General features: G+C 35.5%; 1 protein-coding gene across 1 annotated transcript in view; it reads right to left on the bottom strand.

Annotated features, from left to right (window-relative positions):
- The window catches only part of Fstl5 (follistatin like 5), a 483380-nt gene that overhangs the window by 167127 nt on the left and 303277 nt on the right, over positions 1 to 12976 (bottom strand). Inside the window, exon 7 of the mRNA XM_051156911.1 lies at positions 3085 to 3205. Within this exon, the coding sequence (XP_051012868.1) occupies positions 3085 to 3205 (121 nt within the window). The remainder of the gene's footprint in view (positions 1 to 3084; positions 3206 to 12976) is intronic.

Raw genomic sequence — 12976 nt, 5'->3', positions numbered from 1 at the left:
AAATCATAGAAGAGAACGGGGGTAGGGGGTGTGAGGTAGGACTGGGAGGAGAGAAGGGAAGTGGCTGGGATCAGACTGTAAGATGATTATATAAATAAATAAATGGGGAAAAGTAGTAAGTATTTTGAAGTCTAAAATTAAATAAATGGCTTTTTGGCTCAGTGAAGACACAATGCTGATAGATAGATGACAGATAGATGATAGATAGATAGATAGATAGATAGATAGATAGATAGATAGATAGATAATACCAGAGAAATAGTTCAGTTAATCAAGCAATTTTTTTAATGTGATGAAATAACATGGCCAAAAAGAACTTACGGAACTAGGAGTTTATTTAGTGTGTGTGTTTGTATGTGTTTGTGTGTGTAGATGCTTGCGCCAATGTTCTAATGTCCCTAAGCCTTCCCCTAATTATGTACTTCATTTACCAAGTACAGATACACATACACACACACATAATTTACAAACATACACAAATTACATTGGTGATTCACACACACACACATTTACACATACACATATAAAAATTATTTTTAAATAGTTAAAATCTATGCTTAAGTACTCTGATCCAGTATTTAAATTGCCATGTTGCTTTTTCTTTATTCATGATGTAGTTTTGATTATATCAACTACAATCTATTCAGAACAGTTTTGATATTGGGAAGTCAAAGTGGTTTAAATGTAATAGGATAAAGGAAAGGCTGTTTTTGCTTCTAATTTGGTACTGATTGGAGATCTATATATTTAGGAATGGGGAAGCAATTAGAATTCCATAAAGCTGATAACTGTTCATGTTGAATTTCTTGTAATTAATTGCTAAGGTTAAGGTTGATGTTGGATGGGGCATCATGTATGAGGTCTCTTTTTTTCTTTTTCAACTTCATTCCATCTTTGAGAAAAACCTAACATCAGAGAACAAATAGAGAATAAAACAGGGAGCAAGAATGGTGACTGGGCATGAGTCCTACAACACAGAAACCCACAGATTGATACAGGCCCCTGAATTTCTCATCTGGAGCTCAGTGAGCAGGTGACTCTCAGAACCTGCTTCAGAAGGGGACAAGGAGCAGAAACTATTCAAGGGCAGCCATGTATAGTGATGCTCATGACCTCCCATGTGACACAAGCTCCCGACTGCACATTCTCCACATTGTCTGGGAATCCCAACCGCAATCTGAACTTCCAGAGTAACTAATGAATACTCAGGGTTGTATTTCTGATATTTTAAAATATTTGGCAGCAGATGGAATATGAACTAGGCTCATTAAAGGAGGATGGAGTGGCTGAAAGAAATAGGACTGAGACTGACAGTAAGTGATGTTGAGAGACAAAGCTAATTGCTAGCAATACAGTGAAGTAGAACATAGAAGTTCCTGATACTGGACTTGTCTATTAGCTTGATAAAAGGGAAATGAGGATGGGTTTAGCTGTGTCAGTTGCATCAGGCATAAAGTTTATAGACTGTAAGCATCCACAGAATGGACTCAACTGGAAAAGTGGCTAAGGCATTACAATTCATACAGCTGAGTAAGAATAAAATTTCAGATTGTCTTGCCTTCATGTCTAAAGTGCTGGTATTGTGAACTGGGTCCTAAGCATAAGGCTTCATGTTTGCTATACAAGAACTTTACCAACCGAGCTAAACCCATAGCCCCATTTTCCAGAATTTGAGAGTGTTTTCTAAGTTAAGTTTCTGGACATTGGCTTCCTCACAATACTGTCCATCTGTCTTCTTTCTCCACTTTAAATTTTAGATCCAAAGCTCAGATCTCAGTTCACCCAAAATTTATTCACATTCTTAAAGTATTCTCATCAGTCTCCAGCTAGCACGATTTGATTCAAATGTTAAATGAAGTACCTAAGTATAAAATGATGGATGTCAGTCTTCTTACTTGAATACTTGACTTTGGCAGCAATAATTATCCTGAATTAAAACATTAAAAGCTAATCTCATCCAGTGAAATTAATCTCTCTGCATGATCATTTTTTCTCACAGAAGTTATTCACCTACTCCTCCCCTCACACCTCTGAAACGTGTGTTTTCAATCTCTCTTGTACTTACATGTAATTTGTCAGGGACAGTTGCAGGACTTCTTTCAAGCATTCTCCAAATCTGACCCCTGCTGTATCACTGAGCAGCTGACACTACACTTTAGGGCACAAGCACTTATTTCCCAGTGACTACAATAAGATTTTTTAAATATTCATTTATTTGAATCAAATTAAAATATTATAGTCTGTACAACAAACACATTCATAGCTTTCCGGGATACATAGAAAGGATCGTTTATAAGTAGATATAAATCCACAAGACCCTAGTTCCCCTCCATATTCATAACCCGATGTTTCTTTTATGAATGCAGGCATACAGGCCAGTCACACTGTCTACCCCCTAAAAGCAGCCTCTGCTTGGTTATAGATCACAAAATAGATAATTATTACATAGGATAAAGTATGGAGCATATTATTAACAATGCATCATACATAACATTGTATGTCAACTCAGGTTCATTTGGTTCTGAATAAAGTGTTTTGATATGTTTATTTTGATTAATATTCCAACCATTGACATTTTGCTTTACATGATATTACTGTCCTTTAAAAAATGAGGCAAAGTCCAATGTTGCCCAGGGAAGTCTCAGTTTCTAGTTGAAGATGGACTTCAACTCCTATTCTTTCTCCCTCCACAACACAGGTATTGGAGTTACAACTGATACTACAACACAAAAATAAGTAAGAGTTTTCTATAGAAGAGTAGTCAAACAGCAGATATGATTTAAAATTCTAAATTGCTAATCTTATCAGAATCTAAAATTCATATTGCCATAATGATTGATATTATCAACTAAAACCAATAACTTAATTTCCTAGACTTTAAAATGTCACTTTTCAATGGTTTATAGTGACTAAATTGCTACTAATTTATAGTGTTAATTCATTTTCAGACTGAAAGATAAATGGTAGTACAGTAGCAGTATGTAAAAAAAAAATTAGATCCTTGCTAAAATTAAAGTACTGTCTAGTCAACTGTTATATCATCAACTGAGCAAAAAATCATGACAATAACCCCATGCTTCTTACCATTTACTTGGAAGATGTGTGTCTGATGGACATTTTCATAGCCATCTGCATAGCACGTATAATTTCCCATGTGAACTGTGGTAACCTTGGTGATATACAAGGACCCATCATCACCAAAGTCCTACAGAAAAGAAAGTAAATCACAGAGTTGGCTTCTTAAGAAGTCATTTATTTTCAGCAGTAAATTAAGTATATTAAACATTTTTAAATAATCTAAATTGTCAATGTAAACATAAGGATGCTGACCTACGTTAGTATTTACATAATACATAATTCCCTTAAATGTGATCTCTCCCTGATAAATATAACTTGTTATATTAATTTGAAATATAAAAATTAATGAAGCATGCTAGTATAATTTAATCTTATACTTTAGATTTTAGATGGATAAAGATGTACCAAAAATTTGTCTTACAACTAAAAATAAATTGCTAATTACATTTTTAGATATAATTATCCCCTGATTTCTATGCCATTTATACATATAAATACAAAGAAAAAACGACTATTAAGTTAGTATTCTCTCAGTGAAAGTACTTATAGCCATGTCCTGGAATAGAATATTTTGTTTTATTTCATTTTGTTTGGGGGACAATAATATTAAATTATATCCTCATTTTGCTAATCATGAACTCTATCATAATACTAAACCATCAGCCATGATTTGATTTTAAAGATGATAATCTACTGGTCATTTGAATAAATATACATGATATTTGATATTTGGGAGAACAAATACCATAGCCATTCCTGGGAAAACATATTAAAGACTCACTTCTGCTTATCAAAACTGAGTCCAAACATTAGCCTTAGAACTGCAGAGTACAAACCAGAAAACCTCTTTACAAATCAATGTGTGCAGTGGGGAAAATTGTCAAATCTGTTTTTCGTTTCTCTGGAAAAACTGCTTTTATTATTTTTTTAAGTTATAATAATTTTTTATTAATTTATTCATATTACATCTCAATGGCTATCCCCTCCCTTGTATCCTCCCATTCCTCCTTCCCTCCCATTTTCCCCTTACTCCCCTCCCCTATGACTGTGACTGAAGGGGACTTCCTCCCCCTGTATATGCTCATAGGGTATCAAACTGCTTTTATAATCTGCAGAGTCATTAAAGTCCAACTGCCTTGTCTCTGTGAGAATGCCTATTTGTGGGCATTTTGACCTCACTTCCTCTCACTGTCATACGTCCATGATAACTTTGAATCAGTAGTCTGAAATTGTGCCCCTTGTGAACTGCACCATCTTCACAGACTGGAGATGGGCGTGGCTTCAGGAGCTCCCATATGGAGCTGTCTCTGTGGGACTATTCTACAGTCATCAAAATCTTATGTTTTCATGACTAAGCTGCACTTAAACAGAACACAAGGCTCACTCTATGTAACAGTTCTATCCCATAGTTCTTTTGGAAAAATAGGTCACAGAACTTTTTAAAATGACATCTTCTTAAACATAGATTCTAGTTTGAGATCGCAGTACACTGAAGGGTGATTTTTAAAACCATACTGGAGAATGGGAGAGCCGTGCACCAATTAACAATTGATTTTTGACAAAGCACTCAGAAATACACACTAGATAAAAGAAACTATCTTCAACAAATTAAATTGGTCAAAATAGATGGGTACATGTTGAAGACTACAAATAGATCCATATGTATCACCTTGCACTAAACATAGCTCCAAATGGATCAATAACATCAACAGAAAAACAGATATGCTGAATCTAACAGAAAAAAAAGTAAGGATAGCCTTGACAAAACTGGCCCAGGAAAAATAATTTCTGAACAGAACACTAGTAGCACAAACATTAAGAACAACAATTAATAAATTGGACTATTTGACCCTTTATAGATCTCTCTCTCTTCCTTTAATTAAAGGGAAAGAAAAGCTTTGACTCTGGGTCTCCAAAAGCCTCTATATTCTGTCTATGTTAAGTTCTTTAAACCTAAAAGTATTTCTACAGAAGTAGGCCCTGAGCAGTGAGCAGAACCTTCACTACTTGGGTTGGCTCAAATGCTTTCTTTCTAATAATTTTCTGGTATACAAGTTTGCAAAAATACTTAATGTATTCAGCACATATTTTGAGACAGTATGGATCTGTAATGTATGCATGCATGTATCACAACAAATTAAACTCATATTCAGCCCTATTATTCAGTCAAAGCCCACTGACCCTCAGTACTCTCCTATCTTGGACAATACAGAACACTATTGTGTTACCTTTGTGTCCTACTGTACCCTAACATTCTACTCTATAAACCCCAAGAAATAAATTGAATTTCAGTTTCTTTTGTTAAATCCTTTACAAAATGCTAGCAGTACTATAGGCAACCAAAAAATTCATCATGAAATAAAAATTAAATGCTTTACTATAAACTTAGAAAATAAATAATAAAATGGACCTCACGAAACTCAAAAGCATCTGTATGGCAAAGAGCACCATAATTTGGATAAAGTGGCATGATACACAAAAAAAATTTACAATTATACACCCAATAGAGAGCAAATAGTTAAATATACAAAACTAAAAAGAAAACTAGAAATTAAGAAAACAAATAACCTCATAAATGATAGAGAACCAAGCTAAGCATAATTGTCACAAAAATGGCACATCAATGTATAAGAAACACTTGAATTTTTAAATATCTTAAATATTCAAGAACATGAAAATAAAAACTACTATCACATTTCATCTTACATATATCATAATGCTAAGATCAATATTAAAAAGTAACTGCCCATGAGGGAGAGGATATGGGGAAAGAAAAATACTCATCCATTCCTCATGGGGCTGCAAATTCATACACTGGCATTTCCTCAGCAATATGTGAATAGCTAGCTCTACCTGAAGATCTAGCTATATCACTCTTTGACATATGCCCCAAAAGTGTTTTCCATGCTACTAGAGAGACACTTGTTCATCTATGTTCTTTGATTCCCTATTCATAATAGTTAGACATTTTAAAAAAGCCTAGATGTTCATATAGAAAAAAAATCATTCTGCGTGGGTTAACTCATATAAAAAAAAACACAAATGCAGTATATATGGATGTTTTCTTTTTAATTCTTTGATAAACAGGCTACAACTCATTAACCACAGAGTTTTAGTATAAAGGACTAGTGTGAAGGGTAGGATCTCCCAATTGAGAAGAAATTGAATATATAGTTATGGAGAGATGGGAGACGGACTTGAATGAGGAGGTTAAACATGTAATGGAAGAGAAAGGGATATAAGGGAAAGAAAGGAGGGAGGGACAACTAATGCAAAGGACTACTTGAGGGATCAGATGGAAAGCTACTACTACAGAAGCGTACACACATACAAATACAAAATAAATCTAAGTGGAGTCACCAAATGATGGGGGGACAATACCATAATCACATCTTTTTGTCAACAAGTGAAACGTCAGGTGCCAGGAATGGGTCACATGTAAATATGTTCATGTCTAAGAAGCTTCATGGAAATACCCAAAAGAAATCCCTAAGCTACTGCAAACATTATTGGTTGTTCCCCACTACCTGATGGTAAGGCCCTATTATATAACTCTGAATATGAAAAAGTCAAGCTAGTGCTCAAACAGAGCTTTCACCCTTACTGACTAGTGTTTATTGTACTGGAAGGGACTTTGCATACTACCAGAGAAAAAAAGGTAATCACCAGACCAGGTACAATCCCTGTGATCTAAGTGGTCACCTTCTTGCCTGATACACCACTTCGATATTGACATAACGATTTGGGTGTAACCCACCACTATCTGATTGGAAATAACATCCAATCTATGTTATGGTGTCCATACCTGACACTGCTTGGGTAGCTTAAAAAACTGTGACTAGATAGACCATGGGCCTAGGAGAAACCCAAATAATATTGTCTTTCTAAAAGAACACAGCAATTAAATGACTCCCTGTAAAATCCTACTATAGCCATAAATCAGGGTCTCACTCAGCCACCATTAGAAAAGCTTCCTTTTTAATAGATTGGAACTAATATAAATAGCCACAATTTCACAATGGTCAGACACTGAAAGACTTTAGAACAGTTAGACTAAATGGAAGCCTTCATTAAATCCCTTCTCTCAAGGCTCAGAGAACTATGTACAAGGGGAAGCTCAAAAAGTAAAAGAGCTGAAAGGGATGGATGTCATTAAGGAAATTTCTAAACACAAGATTGATGAACTCACAGAGACTGTGGCAGAATGCACAAGGCCTGCACAGTCCCAAACCAGACTGAGTCTCAGCATGGAGAGAGGAAAGTAGGCCTACTCTTCCATCCATGACCAAGAAGCCATCTCTAATTGATAAATGTTAACAGACGAAAATTTAGTTCCCTTTAATGGAGTCTCATTGAGTATATAAACTACACTTAAGGGTAGGACAGTTATCAATCACAAATATAAGAAGCAAAACTTATTTTCATTCGTCCTTAATTAATTGGATATTATGTGCTATATACTGTGGTCAGTATTTCCCAAATATACATTTTAAACCTAGAGAACATATCTTATTAAAATCCTCATACTATAAGAATGTAACAGATATTAAGATGACATTATGTTCCCAAGTTCCATTTGGCTCCTAATTGGGGTTGTAAACCTGATATAGATTAAACATAATGCAAAATTTGATCCCAAGTCTTCACACCACACTGTCTTCCTTGTAAAGCATTAACTGAAGGGAGGAAGAACAATGACAATAGTTGAGACACAGATAATGAAAGTAGTAAAATACACAAAAATATAGAAATATGGGGTTGATAATGTAGTGTGTGCAGGAAAGTAAGGAACACTGAATATTGCCATGTGCATGAAAAGACAGTTACCACAGACTTCAGTAGTTGTATTTTATTTCTTCCTAGGTATAAGAGAATAAGGATCTCCTGAGTTTTCTGGAAACTAAGTTGTTACAAAAAAGTACAAACATAACTGTTAGTTTTCTCTCCTTGCTGGGTTAAGCGATTGTTGTCCCTCATGTAAGCTGTCACCATTGTGATCCGACAACGAGGTGCTCAGCAGAGTAAAATTGAAGCTACTGCCATGGCCCTGAATTCTCAAAACTATGGTAAAGTTAATAAGAACCTCCTTCTCTACAAATTGTCTCAATAGATAATTTTTATAGTGGCAGCTAATGAACTAAGGACTTCAAGTTCATTTTCAAGTTCATTTTTTTTTTCATTTTAATGTTAACTTTGGGACTTTCATGTTGTTCTTCAATTTTCAAATGTGCTGCTCAAGTTTTAATTTGTATGCAGTATCTCTGATGATGTTATGAATCCCAGTGTCATTCTGATATTTTTATGGCAGGGTCCAAAAATATATATGGTATATTGAAAACTTCATCTGTATTTGTATTATATACATTTCTGTTAAAAATAGCTTCACCCAATTACAGATTGAACCTGGGTCTGACAGCAACAAAACAATGTTTTAAACAGATAGAAGGCTCAGCATGTAACAGTGCTTGCCTGCTGATCTGGTAATATGAATTCCATCCCAAGAACCTGAATGTAAGTAAGTAGAAACCTGATTTTAAAAAACTGTCTTCTGGTCTTCATATACTTTCCCCCAATGACCCATATAACAACAACAATAGTAATAAATAGTAATCATAATAATAGTATGGGGAGAAATAAGAGATAAGGAAAATGTGAGGAAGGAGAGAAGATCACAGAAGAAAAGAGAAAAGAGGACGAGGGGAGAGTAAGAAGCAGAAAAGGAACTAATCAAGACCAGGATAAACACATTACACACTGGCAACAAAACTAGAGTATTTACATTTGTCCAAGATAAGGTATGAATATCTCAACATCATGTGATATAATATTATTCATACATCATTTTTTCAACTTCCTGAAATAACTGGTGTTGATATAGAGGAAGTCTCATGAATTATACATTGAAGAAGAACTTGGAGCTTGAGCCAAAAGGCCACACTAAAACTCACTGCTAACGGTCTTCCATTAGAAGTGTGGCTTCAAACATTAGAAATCCATGAGAGAAGAGGCAAAGGCTATCTTAAGGGAATAGTACTCAGGTACTTGGCTTTTACAGCATATAATAGGAGAGAAACAAGGTTTTATAAAAATGTAGTGAGAGACATTAGAGCTAAAATATTTGCAGAGTAAAAAGAGAAAACAAGTATTGATGATTCAAAATATTTCCTACATTGTGTGGCCAAAGTAAACATGTATATATATTTATACAGATAAATGCTACTCATTACAAAGAAGACAAGTCATAGACATTGGATCAGCAGCAAAAACCTGTGTTCTTCCACTGGACAACATAATTTAAATGATAAGGGAGGCCAAGAATGTATGTGGTGTTTATGATCATGCTTATGTGCACACATAGTAAACTCACTATAAGTTTATATGTGTTTCCTTAAAATCATTTCTGGAATTTTACTTCCCAATTCTGTCTGTACTCAAAAGCTTGATCTGGACAGGTGTTTCTTGTTGTATCGACTTTTACAACATGATCTGCCTCCCTTATTGGTTTCTGATATCTTTCCACCCTTATGAGGCTTTAGAACTATAGTTTTAGAGTTAATGAAATGTGATCAGGTATCCCGTATTATGTAGAAAATCTTTACTTACAGTGTCTTATTGTAATCTGTGTTCATCTATAACATAAAAACCCATTAGCTAAAAAAAAAAAAAAAAAAAAAAAAAAAAAATCACCTTTCTAAATTAGACCCCATCTAACTCAGTGACTGTCTATGCTTCCATTCTTTGTTTTCCTAAATGCCACCAAAATCTTATATCCACAAGCTTTTTCACTAAAAAACTGTACTCCCGCTCAAACTAAGGCACCAGCCAAGGACAATACAGGCGGTAAACTTTAAACCCCTACCCAGATCTAGCCAATGGTCAGAACAGTCTCCACAGTTGAGTGGAGAGTGGGATATGACTTTCTCACGTACTCTGGTGCCTCACATTTGACCATGTCCCCTGGAGGGGGAGACCTGGTGGCACTCAGAGAAAGGACAGCAGGTTACCAAGAAGAGACTTGATATCCTATGAGCATATACAGGGGGAGGTAATCCCCCTCAGGAACAGTCATAGGGGAGGGGAATAAGGGGAAAAGGGGAGGGAGGGAAGAATGAGAGGACACAAGGGATGGGATAAACATTGAGATGTAACAAGAATAAATTAATAATAAAAATTTTTTAAAAACTGTACATAACAGTCTATTGGACAGAATTCTCTACTAATTCAAGTTCTAATATCCCATTGCTACTTTGAATAAAGAAAGAAGTCACTCAATTGGTATTTCATAGTCCTATGTTGTATTTTATTAAAAACAGGTTATCTAAATAACCTGTTTAAGCAGTCTCACTTTGCTTCTGTTTTTTCTTTTTTTTTTTTTTTTTTTTTTTTTTTTGGTTTGTTTGGTTGGCTTGTTTTGTTTTCCAAGACAAGGTTTCTCTGTGTAACCTTGGCTGTCCTGGATTCACTTTTTAGACAGGCTGGCCTCAAACTCTCAAAGATCCTCCTGCCTCTGCCTCCCAAGTGCTGGGATTAAAGGCATGCGCCACCACACCCGGCCTCATTTTGCAAGTAAAATACTTGAAATATGATGCTGAGTAACTTGCTCTCAGTACCCAAATTTGGTCCCAGATGAACCAATTTGTTCTCTAATTCTTAACAGACTCTCTCCTCTGCAGATTCTCCAATAATTATAGTTTAATTCTAAGATTACCTATGGCTCTTTTACATCAACACAAAAACTATTCCTTATCTTCTTCCTAGTGCCGCATTTCCAATCTTTCGAACTGTTATATTCTTAGTACTTTTCTAAACTAAGTAGTTTCCCTGGACTTTTTTTTTTTTTTTTTTTTTTTCACCCGTGGTTAAAAGCTATGTTCTGAGACCAGACATTTTAAATTCAGGAACCAAATCATGTCCTCATTCAGAATTCAATAATGTCACTACATTATGCCAGCCAATAGACACTCTGTAATTGTTTTCCTAGATATTAAATATTCATGTGCCCCTTCACAATTACAAAGTAGCCGCAAGCACTGATGTTTGGGGAAAGTTGATGGGGGAATATCATGTATTCTGTTGAGATTAGCCTTCATATTCCTTTCAAAGCAATTGAAGTAGAGAAGAACATGTGTAGTACATTACAGAACTTCTGAGAATTTGTATGGCAACTCCACACTGACTACAGTTAAGCAAGTAAGAGTAATATCAAACATTTAACAACCAATGAATGATCAGCACAGATCAGAGCCTACAAAAAAAAAACCAATGTTCCAGTGTGGTTGCTCAGAATATAACAGTTGCAATTATGACCTGCATATGTTTACAAGCATTATCTAGCCAGTTTTAATAAAAGAGATAAACACAATATATTGAGAACTAATTTCTAAATATAATGTCAGTTTCTTTTTTGTATTATGATATTCCGTGAATTTCTAAATTGGTACCAGTATTACTTACTATACTTCAAATGTTCTTTACTTTGCCAAAATCCTCACTTTGATTACACCAATATTACAGGAATTATCTTTTTAATTCTTATTACTATAGTATGCATTCACTTAGCCATATAATGAAATTGTTCTTAGGTTTTTTTTTTCTTTTTCAGAATAAAACTCATTGTCATAAACTAGCAATACAATTAATTTAAACAAACATGAAATTGACTAAAACACTGCTCTTGGCCAAATGCTTGTGTTAAAAACACAGTTCTTTCATGAATCTTTCTTGATGAGGCAAATTCTTACATTTATGAACAATTCACATACTGTGGGCTTGAGAGATGGGTCAGCATTTAGGAACAGTATTCTTGTTGCTTTTATGGAGGCCCCAGGTTTGGGTACCATCTACATGGTGTTTCATAATCATCAGTAACTACTTCCAGGGGCTCTAGCGACTTTTCTGACCCGTGTGGGCACCAGGCACTCACTTTGGGCATGTGCAGACAAAACAGGCATACACATAATTTTAAAATTATATTTTTTGAAAGAATGTATAATTTGACTCCTTTACAACATAAGTGAAAACACTCTGAGTGTTGGGAAAAGATAGAGATCTTTCTAATTCTTTACAATTAAAATCTCACAGCCTTTTGGGGCAGGGCAAAATGTCAAGAAGGTTCCACTTACAACTACTAAAAACAAGAAAATCCCAAAATTTGTGGGAAAATGGATGGAACTATAAGTGGTCATATTGAGTGAGTTAACCCAGAAGCATAAAGACTCATATGGTATATAATCACTTATAACTGGACACTAGCCCAAAAGGTATGTCCCATGAAAGTCCCTTACCAGGAGATTGGGATAGATGTGAGGATTCACATTGTTACTCTAGGTAAGAGAAATATAAGAGAATGGGGAAATAAAAGGATCCAGAGGGTCCTCGAAGCCTACAAGAAGAACATCATGATGAGTGGATCTGAGCACAGTGGTGTTTGCTCAAACTACTGCACCAACCAAGGACAATACAAGCAGTAAACATCGAACCCATACTCTGATCTAGCCAATGGACTGGACATTCTCCACCATTGTGTGGATAGGAAGGACTGACTCTGACATGAACTGTGGTGCCCCATATTTGACCACTTTCCCTTGGTGGGGAAGCCTGGTGACACTCAGAGAAAGAATAAGCAGGCTACCAAAATGAGACTTGATGGCCTATGACCATATAGTGGGGGAGGAGGTCCTCCTCAGTCATAGACCCAGGGGAGGGGAATAGGGTGAAAATGGGAGAAAGGGAGGAAAAGGAGGATACAAGTGATGGGATAACAATTGAGATGTAATCTGAATAAATTGATTAAAAAAAAAAAAGAGACTCCGAGGCTGTGGTCAGATGGTGGAGGGAAGGAAACTAGGGTGGAAGAGGGAGGGGTTGTGGGGGTTGTGGGAACAGGAAGATAGGAGTG

This window comes from Acomys russatus, chromosome 15 (genome assembly GCF_903995435.1).
Source record: "Acomys russatus chromosome 15, mAcoRus1.1, whole genome shotgun sequence".
Taxonomy (NCBI): domain Eukaryota; kingdom Metazoa; phylum Chordata; class Mammalia; order Rodentia; family Muridae; genus Acomys; species Acomys russatus.
Note: the sequence above shows the minus strand (reverse complement) of the source record. Positions and strands in the feature narration are given on the sequence as shown.